We start from the raw sequence: 16,207 nt of genomic DNA, 5'->3' as shown, positions 1-16,207 counted from the left end.
AGTAAAGTTTCAAATGAACAAGCGTTTATTACTTAATTACTAATTACCCTTTCTCCTAAATTTGGACCCTTCTCTTTCTCTCCCTCTTCCTCTTCCTCTTCTGCAACTTGAACAAACACGTGCCGCGTTAAAATTCACGTTCATTTCCATTTTTCACTCAACTAACGTAACAACAGCGACGAATCAAAACCTCTTTTTGCTTCTTCCATTTCAATGCCACCTTCCTTCAATTTCCCTTCTTTCCGATTATCGTTCGGTTTGGTTTTTCACTTCCATAACCACATTTTCTCGAAGCTTTTCTCGGTGATTACCCCTGAGCGCGCTTGTTCATGCTCTTAACTTCCATGACCCAGAATCGCGGATTCTCCGTAATCGTTGGATCAGATAGCTTCTCTACCAATTCGCAGGGCTTCACGCCGACACCAGCCTCCATTTAGTTTCATTCCTCGCTTTTTTCTCCCTTCTGTAAGTGATTTTTGCATGAACTTATCATTTTGTTTTCTGGGTTGGGCTCATCTTGTGGATTGCACTCTACCTGTTTGCTACATTGTCTTCTTCTTTTGATCCGTCTTTTTCGTTCATTTCTGTTATTTATTGTGGTTTGATTGTGATTGCATTTTGTGTTTTTGTAATTTGTTTAGAGAAAAAAAGAGAAGATGGGTGAGGGAGAACAATTTCAGCTGGGAACTGTTGGTGCATTGTCACTATCTGTGGTGTCGTCGGTATCGATTGTGATTTGCAATAAGGCGCTTATGAGCACATTACATTTCATTTTTGGTAAGTTCCTCAGGCATTGACTATATAGAGGCTGATATTGTTTTGTATTTATTTTGTACCTCTTGTCCTTTTTGTTTTTTGTGCTGAACAATGATTACAAGTGTGTTCTTTCCATTTATTTGCTTTTCTTTTTCAAAGGGTTCTTTTGATAATTTCATGGTGGTGGTAGATAAGCCTTAGGATTAGTTTGGAATAAGATGGGCTAACTTGAGCTCTTGTTTCATCCATAGATGCATTAGAGCTTTAAAAGTATTAGTTTTTGGGAGCTTTGCCCTCCCATTTGTTATTTATCTCTTTTGTGTGAAGTACTGAAGTGGCTCCATGCTTGCTGCTACGCCATTGGACTGCACCATTTGGCGACAGCTTGTTCTAGTACTATATTGGTGATTGAGATGGAGTTTGGAAATAAGCAAAGAATTTGTGATTTGTCCATCTAATATCGCTAGAAGTACATAGTGGAGATTGGATTTATCAGACATCTTTGTTCACTTGTCCTAGTCCTTTGTGTTTTGGATTTCTGTTTTAACAGATTCTGTTCTTGGGGTGAGAGGCAGATTATCAGTATCTGCCTCCCTTGTTGCAATTTAAAAATATTTCATCGTACTTAAGTCAAGGAATTATCCTACCCATGCAAATTCGGTGCGGTCAACTTATATGTTGATATTATGGGAAGCATCCAATGGGTACAAATCACTTTGCATCTTCTAATTCCTTACACGGTTCATAAATTTTGTCAATATTCAGTCCAACTGATCAAGGAAACTATAATGCTTTATAGTTGGTGTGACATGCGATATGCTAACATCCTTTTGTTATTATTGTTCAATTTAATTCTCAGTTTGCCCTTTTTTGTGTGGTATGTCCTGCTGTTAAGAATTTAATAAATATTCCTGGATTCCTATGCAGCTACAACTTTGACAAGTTGGCATCTGCTTGTCACATTTTGTTCTCTTCATGTGGCGCTAAAAATGAGATTGTTTGAACACAAGCCTTTTGACCAGAAAGCTGTTATGGGCTTCGGAATTCTAAATGGAATCTCAATAGGACTTTTAAATTTGAGCCTTGGATTCAATTCTGTTGGTTTCTTTCAGGTGGCTCTTTTATTTTCGGTCACAGACTCTCACTTCTGTTTTTCTCATGCAATATTTAGATTTTTGCTGTTATAGAAGTTTAATTTAGTTTTTATAATAAGCTCAGTCATATTTGCATTCAGATGACTAAGCTGGCAATCATTCCATGTACCATTCTTTTGGAGATCCTTTTTCTCGGGAAAAAATTCAGGTCTGTTTAGTATCACATCATTAATGGTATCTTATATTCTGGTTGCTTATAACTGTCATAGTGAACTTCGCCTTTGATGGTAATTACATTAGTTTTGAACTGTATTAACATTTCTTCTATTGCTATCATTGCAGTAAAAGAATTCAATTTTCCCTTGCCATTCTCCTTCTTGGTGTTGGGATTGCAACAGTCACTGATTTGCAGCTCAACGTTTTGGGCTCTTTCTTGTCTCTTCTAGCAGTGGTTACAACATGCGTTGCTCAGATTGTATCCTCAAAAGTTACATATTTCTTGGCGCTCAATTTTTTTATAGCTATGATATATCTTCATTAGCTATGCATATTCTTAACCTCATGAAAGTTTTCTTCATGACAATTATGCGATTATACTATGTAGAGAAAACACGTCGTGTTAGTTTGCAATTGGCTATGACAAGTTAGCTTTCTTCCCTGAGACCTGAGTTAATGCAGCTCCAATTTTCATGGTTTTTCTGCTTCTAAATCTGTATAACTTTACCCGCTGTGTTCTCCGATTTTACTAAACAACCATACATGTGTATATGCAGCATGTGCTTGCCTTGTCGCTTTCTTGTTTGTATTTTTTATTTTGATGGGCCATTGTCAATATTTTCATTTGAACATAAAACCTTGAGAACAAGGTGCTTTTTATTTTATAGGCACAAGGCAATTTTCGCATTTCTGTCTTGTTAAGATCTTAATTAGTCCCTTTCAGATGACAAATACAATCCAGAAGAAGTTTAAGGTTTCCTCTACCCAACTTTTGTATCAATCATGTCCATATCAATCAGCAGTCTTGTTGATATCTGGACCATATCTGGATAAACTTCTGACCAACCTTAGTGTGTTTTCATTCAATTATACAACACAAGTGACGGTGAGTTTCAAAACATTTTATGTGCTTACATCCAAATTGAACTTTCGTTATTGATGTATTTTTAACTGTTATTTGTTCATTGCAGGTTGTCATTATTCTTTCATGTGTTCTGTCTATTGTTGTAAATTTTAGTACATTTCTGGTAATTGGAAAGACATCACCAGTCACCTATCAGGTTCTTGGGCATCTGAAGACATGCCTTGTATTGGCATTTGGTTACATTATTGTCCGTGACCCATTCAACTGGAGAAACATTCTGGGGATTTTGGTGGCCATGGTTGGGATGGTTATGTATTCCTACAATTGCACACTTGAGAGTCAGCAAAAATCTAATGAATCTTCATCACAAGCATTACAGGTTTGATTTACTCAGAATAATCAATCATTTTTCATATGTTGTCTTTTATCTTTATCGTTCGCCTTAAGGATGTGTTTGTTAAGCCTCAATAGAGACTGGAGGTAGGTATATAAGAAAAACTATGTTTTTGTTCTTGTTTCTATTGTCCCTAGTTTTTTTAATAAACAGAAAATTAGACAAATTTTATCTTGGGACGAGGACATCTTGAATGGTTCTGTCTATCTCTCTGTCTCATTCTTCAAACAAGTTTATATTTTCTACTAATATCTTTGTATTTCTGTCCCAAGACTGATTTGTGACTCCTTTTCATCCTAATGTTTCCAGGTTAGAGAAGGCGCTGATTCTGATCCTCTACTTAGTGTGGAAAACGGGAATTCGGTATTCAACAAAAGGAGCCCTGTGTGGAGCAAAGAGAAAGACTAAGCATGCTTGTTGAGCTTTTTCTAAGTCTCCATAAAGAACAATATATGAGCCTATAAAGGAATTAAACTCTTTGATCAGAAAGTTCTTGCAAATTTAAGTTTCAAATACGTATAGGTCTTAGTTGTTTCATTGGTACTATTAGTTTACAATTTTATGCATAGGTAGCCAACATGCAATGTCTGTGGCCAGCATATAAACATGGCTCAATTTAGCAAATTTTGAATGGATGTTTTTCACATCATGCTACACATACATATAGATAATCCAATTTTTGCGTCATTGGGTTGATTGTGTTCATATAGTTAATGAAGTTTTTGCTGGGTGCATTGCTCTTATAGCTCTTACAATGATCTAACAACCTTTGATTAGTTAATCACCTCTGACCTGTGACCTCTTAATGGTTTGAGCATCAGAGCGATACATAAAGAAACAAGACATGATCTACCTTTTTTTTTTTTTTTTGAGTTTGCTACGTTTTATTTGCTGCCGAATTTGTAGGATTAACAGGATCTCCCCTCTTGTTTAAATGCATTTCATCTTTCTTTCTTTTTTAATTTAATTTTATTTTTCTTTGCTGTATTTTCTGGTTTTAAGATTTTACAAAATAATATTAAAACAGAACCAAAGTTGCATTGTGTCTCATTATTTATTTATTTTGCAAAATTCTATAAAAATAAGACATAAGTACTAAATCTATTATACCGTATATACCTACTTGAATTTTACTGTTTATATATGAATTATGAAATATGGTTCTAGAACAAAATCAATTCTATATTTTTAAAATATGGTTCCAGAACAATTATTAATAAACAACCATATTACTTTCATACTATAAAATAATTACCAAATAAATTATTCGTATAGAATATATATTTAAATATAAAATATATATATATTAAAATTGAATTAAATAACATATATTTATATACAAATATATTATAGTTGATTTATTACGTACACATAATACTTTTTATTAGTAAGACATAAGTACTATATTAAAAAAAGACCAAGGTGGATTATATTTTAAACTAAAAAGTTGGCCAAGGCAGAAAGTGACAGTTCAACTTGAGGTCAACTCGAAATGTCTAAGCTAGCCTAACTATCATACAAAACTTTGTTATAATCTCATGTAAGCATTTAAAATCATTATTTTAATATTTAATAGTTTTAAATGAAATATTTGTTAACATATTAAATAAAAAAATATTGAGAATATAAAAATTTGAATTTTTCAGTAACTATGTTATGTATTTATTGAAGGAAATACTTAAAAAATTATTCTGGATATTCTCTTAACAAATACTTTTAGCAGGCTCAAATGAGAACAATACTCATTTGATATGTTCTCCTACAATTGTACCCATTTAACTACCAAAAACAATGCAATGGCAATAAACCAGGTGAAAGCCCATTTAATAAAATAGCTCGACTATTAACACATTTAATAGTACAATCATTTTCATATTAAAAATTGACTTCGAAAGAGGATATGTACCAAACCGAAGTTCGTTTTGATCTGGGTTTGACTCTGCTAATGCAATGGAATATTGGAATGGAACCCCCCATTAATCATGCCACTCGCCAAACCCCACTCTTTTATTTTGGCTAGGCGTCCATCCATTGGTCATTTTGCCCTTTTTCTTGAGAATTAGTTAATAACATTCATTGATTACTCGTAAATTAATTAGTAGCTTTTTTTATTTTCAATTTTTAATTTACAACATTTAATATAATAAAAATACCCTGAAACATAAAAAAAAAAATTGTCAATTTCATTTTTCTTTTTTGCTTTCTTAAAAGGGTATGTTCGTAATTGATGAGTATTTTATTTTTTATTTTTTTATTAGATTATTATATGATGTTATTTCTATAGCAGAGCGTTGGAAGTCTTTCATTTCTTTTATTTGTCTCATATATAGACACTTATATATTTTTTTTATTTTATAAATGGAATTATCTGATTTTTTTTTTAAAAAAAAGGTATGCTCGCAATACACAATTACAGAGAATAAAATATTTTTCAAATTTCTCTTACTTAATTGTCACATTTTCTCTCCTATATAATACATTAATACTAATACTATTTATTTATTTCAATAATGTTATTAAGTTAGAATGTAATTAAAAATATTAATGCTACCTAAATTCTTTACATGAACAATTATTTGTAAAAAGAAAAATAATTTTTTAATTGGATAACTATACTTTGAGAGATGTCAATACATTCAATGTATTAAATTCTTTTAAATTATAAAAACATTCTTTTACTACAAAATGTTAAATAAGTACACTATCCTTGACTGAAATTAAGACATATATTCAAAGTTTGAATATAAGAATAGATTCAGTTAACATATGTTTCTAGAAAAAAATTATAAAAGAAAATCTAAAAAATTTAATTTTCAATATATTTATTGGTAATTTATTAAAATAAAAAATTAAAAAATTTTTACTAATAAAAATAATGTTAACTTGTGTCGTTAATTGGTATCTTATAATACTTGAATATATTTCTTACATATTGTATCAATGATCTACTATTTAAAATGAATTAAAAAAATACAATAATCTGTGAGCATAATTCATTAATTAATCACCAAATCCATTGATTCCCGAGTGTTAAATTAATCACGTTTCTGTTGCAAGCGCGTATCAAAATGTAAATAGGCAATTGATTTTGACAGTCACAATTCACAACCACACTCGCACACACTCACATTCACTTTCACCCTCTCCATCTTAATAATTCACAATTCCACCACTTGATCACAATTCACAGCACATACATGCCCAAACCCCAAACCAGAAAGGTTGGTTGGTGGATTTCAGTATTTAGGATCTTCTTCATCACCATGACAACCTCCATACACAATCCTTCTCTTTCTCTTCTTCATTTTCCATGAAGCTTTTCTCTCTCTCTCTCTCTCACTTCCCTACATCCCTGCTTAGACCTCAACACTACTCTGATTGATCACTTTCTCTTGTTGCTTACCCACTTCCTACCCGATCCAAATCTCTAATCTTTCCCCCCAAATCACGAACCCCATTTACTCACTTTCCCCTTTAGCTCTACAATTTTCAACCTTTTCCCAAAATCCCCTTTCTCTGCTTTTTGGTTAAAGTTGCTGTTTTGATTTCTGGGTATGGCTAATTCTGCTTTGACTACGCTGCTGAGTGTCTAGTTTCTTCTGTTCATTGAGTATCTCTCTGACTTCACTGAAATTGGGGTTTATTTTTCAATGGGGGCTTTTGGATTTGGTTTTTCAGGTGTTGGAGTAAAGAAACAAAGATGGGTGAGGGAGAACGATTTCAACTTGGGACTGTCGGCGCGTTGACTCTTTCTGTGGTGTCATCGGTGTCGATTGTGATTTGCAATAAGGCACTGATGAGCTCATTGCATTTCATTTTCGGTAAGCTTATAAAGCTCCCTCTTTGGATTTTTGCAACGCATTCATTAGTTTGTGTGCCACTTTTTGTTGTTATTATCATGCTTTTTGGTACTTAGTCTCTACATTTCCTTTTTTGACTGAATTTTGCTAACATATTGGTTCTATTAGGCTACATAATAATCCTTGGTGTTTAGTTATTTATCAGTCCTATTAGATTTGAATGTCTAATGTAGTAGCTTGATCCATTGTGCTTGCTGCTACCCCATGTGTTACAGCTTGTAGCATTATGCTATTGCTATACTGAACCAGTGATCTAGGGCAAGTTTGGAAATACGTAAAGCATCCACTCAATTAGGGTGTGCTAGTTTGTTTAGGTGAAGTTTTTCCAAATGAAAATCACTTTATACTTGCTTGCTATAGCAAAAACAGAAAGCTGGATAACGAAATGTATCTTATTTTCAACCTTGGTTGACAATCGTTTTCAAATTGAACTCTTAACTTTCACCAACTCAACCAAGCAAGGCCCTTAATAATTCTAGAACTATTAATTGGAGATTAGATTTGGCAAATTTTAGTTTTCTAATTTTCCATGGTTTTTGGAACTTAGTTCCCTACACACTGTGCATGAGGATGTTGTCAGTCTGTTGTTATCCCGTCTTTTTCTAAATGAAATAATGACTCTTTGGAAGCATAAATTTAATTACTTAGTTCCAGCAATTAATGATTTTGTCTTCCTTAAGAATTTCCCAAAAATAACAGAGTTAGGCATCTCTTGTCACTAATTTCTTTACCTATAATCAGTCTAATATAAGAAAATGTATGCTGATAGTTTGTATTATTACCATGCTATGCAAATTCAAGCTTACATTCAAGTCTTTGAGCCTTGTCTTTTGGTTCTGATGCAGCTACAACTTTGACAAGTTGGCATCTGCTTGTCACATTCTGTTCACTTCATGTGGCACTCAGAATGCGATTCTTTGAGCATAAACCTTTCGAGCAGAAAGCCGTAATGGGATTTGGGATTTTAAATGGAATCTCAATTGGACTCCTAAACTTGAGTTTAGGGTTCAATTCTGTTGGTTTTTATCAGGTATGGTTATTTGTTCTAATTCTGTTCCCTTCTGCTTATTTGTTTATCAATAACTCTGACTGACTCTCTTATATTTGTTTCCAGATGACCAAACTGGCAATCATTCCATGTACTGTAATGTTGGAGACCATTTTTCTTGGGAAGAGATTCAGGTTTTACTTAGCATTATATTGAAACTATGATTTTTACGACTAGCTGTTATACTTGAAGAATATCTTATTGTAAATTATATAAAGGTCAATGAAAGAATTCTTCAATCACCCACCTTCTGGTTTTTCAATTTCTTGTTCTTGATTTCGTCATTCTCTCCGAGTCTTTGTTTTGACCTCAATATCCCATTGTTGTGCTCAGTTTATTTGCATGGTTGCGTTTAGTAGTTATTGCATAACTAATAAATTTTCCCCCTTTTCATTGTCATTGCAGTAAAAGAATTCAGTTTGCCCTAGCTATCCTCCTTCTGGGTGTTGGGATTGCAACTGTCACAGATTTGCAGCTCAATGCTATGGGCTCTTTTTTGTCGTTGCTAGCAGTGATTACAACATGTGTTGCTCAGATTGTATCCTTAAATAGCTTTCAATCTGTGTCAGCACCTAAAATTTTTGGTTTATCAACTTTGCTTAGGAATTGTTGCTCATGTATTCAACATAATTACGAGTCATATATCTGTTTATCACATGCAAAGATTTGGAAAGATGGTTATGATGCCTTTTCCCCCCGGGGAAACATGTTTTCTTTGGAATGTATTGTCCTTAATTAACCACTTTCAGATGACAAATACTATTCAGAAGAAGTTCAAGGTTTCTTCCACCCAACTTCTGTATCAATCATGTCCATACCAAGCAGCAACTCTGTTAGTCTCTGGTCCATTTTTGGATAAATTTTTGACCAACCAAAATGTTTTTGCTTTCAACTATACAACACAAGTGACGGTAAGGGTTGAAAATTCTTCTTCCACCCTTTTTTCTCATCCAACTTTTTTCTTTAATAATTTCTGTATGTTCTCTGTTGTTTCCTTCTTCATTGTAGGTCTTCATTGTTCTGTCATGCCTCATCTCCATCTCGGTCAATTTTAGTACATTTCTTGTTATCGGAAAGACATCTCCGGTCACCTATCAGGTACTTGGACACCTGAAGACTTGCCTTGTATTGGCATTTGGGTATATTTTACTCCATGACCCATTCAGCTGGAGGAACATACTCGGTATTCTCATCGCCATGGTTGGAATGATTCTATACTCTTATTATTGCACTCTTGAGAATCAACAAAAAGCTGTGGAAACTTCAGTACAAACCTCCCAGGTTAGTTTTACCTTAACTCACTTTGCACATGCCTTAGGAACATTCACTAATTAATATGAAAAGATGAAAGATGTGGTTAGAAATGTTTTTGGAGCACGTATTAAATGCACTCCAATAACATGAAAATATTTCTCCTTGCGAGTCTGCACCCTTGATTTACAAGACCCGAAGACCGTATTTTGACACCTTCTGGTTCCTCTTATGTTTGCAGGCAAGAGAAGCTGAATCTGATCCTCTTATTAATGTGGAGAATGGAAGTTCAGTTGTGAGTGATTCAGTTGTGCAAATGTCCCCTCTATGGAGCAAAGACAAAGACTAATATGGTTATGTTCTTTGTTAAATCTGATCCATGGTCAAGAACGGATATAAACCTTATAGAGGGTTAATACCCATAATTTATATGGAGTTAGGAAATTCTGCAACACACAAAGGCTCGTAGTTTTTATTTTTTTTACTTTTTTGGTTTTTTCTTAGTAGCATAATTAGTTTTTGACATTTCATGAATGGTGGTGTGAACCAGCAATAGTAGTGAGGAGAAGAACAAACAAGTACAAGCTCATGATCATGTCGCAATCCTATTGAGCCAACCAATGGTAGCAGACATTTCCTGATTCATGATGTTCTTTTATATTGTGTTACATTTATAATTTTATATAGATATTCAATTTTTCTTTTGTTTTTCTTTTTGTCATAAATAACATTGTTATGTCTTGATTCTACTTCTATAATGAATGCTTCATACCTTTTTTTTGCTCCGAAGATGAACTTTACCTTGTTCATAGCATGAGGACCACATATTTTCTTCACATTTGATTTTAATTTGGTTTAATTTTAACATTCAAAGATAATAAATTAAGCAAAAGAAATTTAACTAAAGTTACATATTGTGAATCAGAATAAATATATTTCATAGGAAAGTTTTTAAGTATATCGGTTGGTATTTTAGTAAATTTTAATCATTGGTTTTAATAATATATATTATATATTTTTTATAATTAAAATTAATGATTAAAAATTACTGAAATACTAATATACCGCTATTTTTGGAAATTTTTCTATTTCATAATTATAGGATCATAGAATGGACCATCTAGCTTTGTGTTACTTGTAACTTAAGGATAGGTATTGAAGTAGATATCAAGTATGAACAAAGCTCAAAGAGGGGGAAAAAAAAGTTTTAGTTATGAAGTATGGGTGGCCAAAATTTAGAGATTATTATTAGGAAAAACTACCAAAAGTACTTATGAAGTTTACGAACGCTGACAAAAGTATCCATAAACTAAGAAAATTAATGTTGTACCCATGAAAGATAGATTCCATATGACAAAAATATCCAAATCTTAATTTTTTGTTGATTTTTTAATAAAATTCCTAAACTACCTTACACTCAACCTCAACTCACTTTTTCAACCTTTCATAACTCAATTTGCACCAACTTTAGCCATGGAGTGCAAACTACTCCTACAACAAACCAGACCGAAATCAATGGTAGTGGTGGTGGTGGTAGAGGATCGGACCTCAACCGATTCACTCATAAGTTTATAATCCATACCCAAACCAAATTAATTAAATACCAAAAAATACTCAAAACATAAATTTTTAAATCCATTCATCCAATTTCAATTCACTTTAGCAAAACTAGAAATAGAAAAAGCCATCAACCATAAAAAATCAACAAATCCATTCATCCAATTTGAAATTTATTTCAGCAAAAATCAGAAGTAGAAGTAGCCATCAATTGAATCTTCTGTAAATCAATCTCAGCCTTCATAAAAAATAGAAGCAGATTTAAAAAAAATAAAACAGTATCATTTTAGTAGTAACTAAATCAATTTCTGAAAAGAAGAAAAATAAAATAAAAATGTTTTAAAAAAGAAATACATTTTTCTTCGCCGGCCGACTGTAACATCGTCAATGGCAGAACCTCCATCCACAGGTGTGCGACAACGGTGTTCTCCTCGGTTGAGTCAGACGCGCCACAACGACATTCTCTTTGGCTGCAACAGGCGCGCCACGACAGCATTCTCCTTAGGTTGGGTCACAGGTGTGCGATGAAGCTTTTGTAGTCACCTTAATAGTGAGAGGGAGAAGCAGTGAGAGGGGAAGAGATTGGCGGTAATGGAGTAGGTGGGTGGCGGACGGCAATGAGGAGGTAGGAGGAGAGTTTCTGTAACTTTGTGAGGATTTTTGAGGGATAAAGTGAGGAGAGAGGAAGAAGAGAAGAGAAAGAGTGACGGTAGAATGGAGTTAGGGTGGGGTGATTTAGGAATTTTATTAAAAAATTAGCAAAAAATTAGGATTTGGATACTTTTGTCATACGGAACCTATCTTTCATGGGTACAACATTAATTTTCTTAGTTTATGGGTACTTTTGTCAGCATTCGTAAACTTTATGGGTAATTTTGGTAGTTTTTTCTTATTATTATTATTATTATTATACGAAGAATTGGCAGTTCAAAGTTGAATAGCATGATTAAACAAATACGCAGTGGGAATATGCCGCAGCACCTTCCAGGCTGTAAGGCTAACCAATATGAAATCACCCCAATTGTACTTGCAGATGGCGCTGCTGCACCACATACGCATCTTTTTACACTATACTCCCTCTCTTATTCCAAAACATTTTTATTAATGGGTACTCTAGCATGTCCCACCAAGTGAAATTTTTTGCTATTGAGAGAAAAAACTTCAGAAAAATAAAAGTCTTACTAATTGAATTTTGCTTATTTTTTGCATTCAACTTCTAAATAATTATTGAAATATTTTTATAAAAATTTAGATCAAATACACAAATGATATTTTTGTCACTTCTAAATAAAAAATAATTTTAAAGAATTATTAAAATTATGTAATCATTAAAAAGGATTCTTTATGTTAAAATCATTTAAAAAAATAATTTACGGGATATTTATGAAAAATAACCAAAAAATAAAACTTGAATTTAATTTGTATATATTATTAGTTAATACAAAATAATCCTCAATTACATATACTTATCAAAGCATCCACAACTCTACACTAACACGAAGCAACTATTACACCCGGCACTTATCGAAACCTCCATTTGCTTCCAAAATTGTAAGAGCCACCGAACACTAGAATCGTCACATAGCTATGGCTGCGCGATCCCTATTGACCCGAAAAACCCTAGCCACAGTGCTCCGCCGTGACTCCACGGCACTGGGCGCACAAGCAGCAGCACATTCGCGCGGACTTCACACTTTCACGCTGCCGGATCTGAATTACGACTACGGCGCACTGGAGCCGGCTATAAGCGGGGAGATCATGGAGATTCACCACAAGAAGCACCATCAGACTTACGTCACTAATTACAACAAGGCCCTCGAGCAGCTTCACGATGCTCTCCCTAAGGGCGATGCTTCTACCATCGTTAAGCTCCAGAGTGCCATCAAGTTCAACGGCGGAGGTCTATTTCCTCATTTCATTTCTTTTCTTTAACCCTTCTTTTTATAATAAATTAGATACTGCAGATTAGGTCTATTTTGCGTAATAGGGTGAATGGATGGATGAATTGTTTATTGTTTGCATGGTTGAACTGTATAAGGAAATTATGGCTGGGTCAAAAATAAAATCTAAGGTTATTTTTTAAAAGAAGGAAGCAAAGAAATATTTTCCATGCTTGTTGATGTTGCTTATTTTGTAGTTTATGTATGTCTGATGATCATTTACTGCAGGTCATATCAACCACTCTATTTTCTGGAAGAATCTAGCTCCGCAACGGGTAAGTTTGTGCCTTGCCTCACCTTCAATGCCGTGTGTGAGTTATCTTTAAGTAGTTCTTTTGCTTAATGCTTCATTATTTACAGGAAGGAGGCGGCGAGCCACCCAAGGGTTCGCTGGGATGGGCCATTGACGAGCATTTTGGCTCTTTCGAAAAATTGGTACAGAAGGTGAACGCAGAGGGTGCTGCCTTACAAGGGTCTGGATGGGTGGTATGTTTTACTAATTGTGTTATGTCCATGTAGATCATTAGAGCTCTATGTTTCAGTTATTATTTTATTTATTTGAATTATCCTGTTTTCGCTCTACTTAAGTCGTACTACTTTGCCAGTGGCTCGGTCTAGACAAGGAGTTTAAGAAGCTTGTAGTTGAAACCACTGCCAATCAGGTAATCTGTCCCTTCTAACTTTCTTAGTTAATCTTGGGTTTCTACTACATATTCTGCAAATGCTGATATTGCTTACTGATTGCTATGGTGAAAAGTGTAGATTAGAGAAGATGTTTGTCACAGTTCCACACGTTTTTTTTTTTTTTTTTTTTTTTTTCACTTTCTCATTATTTTGAGTTGCTGTTATCCATGCATATCCCTATGTTTTGCAGGACCCACTGATTACAAAGGGACCAGGATTGGTTCCATTGCTTGGCATAGACGTTTGGGAGCATGCATATTACTTACAGGTAAAATTTCGGGCTTGGTAGTTAACTGGTGATGGCATGATTGTTGTGATGACATTATTGAAGGCCTGTTTTTCTTTTCAGTGTGATGGTTATGATTTATGAAATGTTGTGTTAACAGAATTTTCGAAGTTTCAAAGATTTCGAAATACTTTTCCTTGTATAAAAGTTGTTATTATCATTTTCCTTATATGCTGATAAGTGGCTGAGAAAATTTGCTTCCTTTCTATGCCCTTCAAACATTCTCCAATAGATTTTTATAAATAGTTGCATCGTGATATTACCTGACCGGTTCTGCTTTTCGTGTGCAATTTCACATCCTCGTTTAATTGGACTTGTTTGTCTATCTGTTTTAAATTAAAGGGTAAAGTATGTTTTTTGCCCTTGATGTTTTCACATTTGCTTCAAAAATACCCTTTAACGTTTAATTTCGTTCAATTTTGTTCCTAACGTTTTCAATTTGTCAAAATTACCTTTCTTCTTAGAGAGACCATTCAGTCAGTTATACTTTCCCTTCCCTTTATAAAACTCCCACTACAACTCTTAGCATAATGCCTTTATTTAAGTATATATAATCTTGTTAGATGCACTTCAGTTTTCAGAAGGTTTTCTGAATTATTCTTTTGTTTTTCTTACGGCAGTACAAGAATGTCAGACCAGACTATCTGAACAACATTTGGAAAGTTATTAACTGGAAATATGCCAGCGAAGTGTATGAAAAAGAGAGCTCTTAATCTGAAAGTGTTGCTTCATATGGAGCTTGTGATGATGAGTTTGCTGCTGCAGGATTAGAGTTTAGAGATGGAATAAAAGGATGTAATGTGGCATATAAGACCTTCAATGGCATTCTGGATTACTTTTATATGGAATAACAATCATTAGCAATATATGGTTGCATTCCTTGTACTATATCCTTGTGATGGTGTGCCAATGTGTGTTAGATTTTCTGATGCTTGGTGACATAGTACTATTATTGCTTTCTGTCGTATTTGTAATCTGCTGCTTTTGTGCGACTCTTTTTCCCTCAAATAAGAGTAATGTATAGTTGCGAAATTCAAGCTCCCTAACTTCTTGTTTCATTTGTTGGACAAACACTCCTCTGCAAGGAAATGGTTTTTGCTATACAAGCAATATCTATCAGTAGGGTGGCAAATGGGCTGAAGCTCGCTGGTCCGGTCCGTGTAACTCGCCAAAAAAGGTGGGTCCGGCTGGAAATTTGAAACTACAATAATTAAAAAGTTCGTCTAACCCGCGCTGCTTAATCCGCGGGTTTTGACGGGGCGGGTTTTTCCAGCGGGCCTGTCTTGATTGATTAGAGACATGAAGATGTTTGATTATATGTTATGGACAATGTTTCTTTTATTTTTTATAATATTAGTTTTATTATATTGTTTCAAAAATTTAGTTAATGATTATGTTTATTACATATTTAGAACTATAAATACTTTAATATTTGTAAATTTAGAAATTATAATTTTTTTATATCTTTAGAAATTATAAATTTATTGAAGTGGTTGTGAAATTATATATATTGTTTAATATTTAATGATTGATTAATAAAAAAAATATAAGAGAATTGGCGGACTTAGTCCACCAACCCACTGTTAGGCGAGACAGGGGAGGAATACAAGACCGCCTTACTAGACGGAGCGGGACGGACTTTTGGCGGGGCGGGCTAACCCGCTACTCCTATGGATATATTATTTTTATTGAATATTCAAATTCATTTTTTTATTACTATTTTTTTTATTTTGTGATTTTATTTTATAAATTTAATTATATTAAATTAATAAGTTTTAAAAGTTGAATTCAATTTTTATTTTGAGATTTGTTTTTAAGTTTTACAATATACCCTCCACATATATAAATAAAAGATGATATAATTAAGTATAGAAGATTTTTTTAATAGAAAAAAAAGTTCAAACCCCTCCATCCCCTATAATGTCTTAGTTTTCTTTATTTTTATTTGGGGACTTATATATTCTATTTTTGAATGTGCCTCACAATTCGAAAGAATTCATGAGAAGGGGTCATTTTAGTTCATTTTTAGATCTATATTATATGAAAAAATATCCATAAGGTAGCTTTTGGAAGAGAGATATTGAGACTGATTAAGACTGAAAAAGTGAGATTAAATTAAATCTCTTTATCGTATTTGGCGTAAAATGTATAGAACTGATTTATGTTTTAATATCTTATTTGATTTAAAATAAAAATAAAAACTTAAATAAATAAAATTACTAAAATGTCTTTAATTGAATCAAAATCTTACCCCTT

General features: G+C 33.4%; 3 protein-coding genes across 3 annotated transcripts; all 3 read left to right on the top strand.

The window, feature by feature from the left end:
- Positions 1 to 4,012, top strand: LOC112784697 (UDP-xylose transporter 3). The gene is made up of 8 exons (XM_025827993.3): positions 1 to 465; positions 642 to 777; positions 1,684 to 1,868; positions 1,991 to 2,058; positions 2,193 to 2,325; positions 2,791 to 2,952; positions 3,038 to 3,310; positions 3,635 to 4,012. Exons 2-8 carry the CDS (start codon positions 657 to 659, stop codon positions 3,731 to 3,733), a joined length of 1,041 nt encoding a protein of 346 aa, XP_025683778.1. The 5' UTR covers positions 1 to 465; positions 642 to 656; the 3' UTR covers positions 3,734 to 4,012.
- Positions 4,013 to 6,379: 2,367 nt separating this feature from the next.
- LOC112783190 (UDP-xylose transporter 2) lies at positions 6,380 to 10,273 on the top strand. Its single transcript, XM_025825998.3, has 8 exons — positions 6,380 to 6,877; positions 7,004 to 7,146; positions 8,031 to 8,215; positions 8,300 to 8,367; positions 8,639 to 8,771; positions 8,983 to 9,144; positions 9,242 to 9,514; positions 9,726 to 10,273. The coding sequence occupies exons 2-8, from the start codon at positions 7,026 to 7,028 to the stop codon at positions 9,831 to 9,833; spliced, it is 1,050 nt and encodes a 349-aa protein (XP_025681783.1). The 5' UTR covers positions 6,380 to 6,877; positions 7,004 to 7,025; the 3' UTR covers positions 9,834 to 10,273.
- A 2,226-nt stretch (positions 10,274 to 12,499) lies between these two features.
- On the top strand, positions 12,500 to 14,983 carry LOC112782952 (superoxide dismutase [Mn], mitochondrial). Its single transcript, XM_025825638.2, has 6 exons — positions 12,500 to 12,941; positions 13,210 to 13,256; positions 13,342 to 13,467; positions 13,587 to 13,643; positions 13,856 to 13,933; positions 14,572 to 14,983. Exons 1-6 carry the CDS (start codon positions 12,629 to 12,631, stop codon positions 14,662 to 14,664), a joined length of 714 nt encoding a protein of 237 aa, XP_025681423.1. The 5' UTR covers positions 12,500 to 12,628; the 3' UTR covers positions 14,665 to 14,983.
- Positions 14,984 to 16,207: the final 1,224 nt, after the last annotated feature.

Source organism: Arachis hypogaea, chromosome 20 (genome assembly GCF_003086295.3).
Source record: "Arachis hypogaea cultivar Tifrunner chromosome 20, arahy.Tifrunner.gnm2.J5K5, whole genome shotgun sequence".
Lineage (NCBI taxonomy): Eukaryota > Viridiplantae > Streptophyta > Magnoliopsida > Fabales > Fabaceae > Arachis > Arachis hypogaea.
The sequence above is the reverse complement of the archived record's forward strand: the minus strand, read 5'-3'. Positions and strand labels throughout refer to the sequence as shown.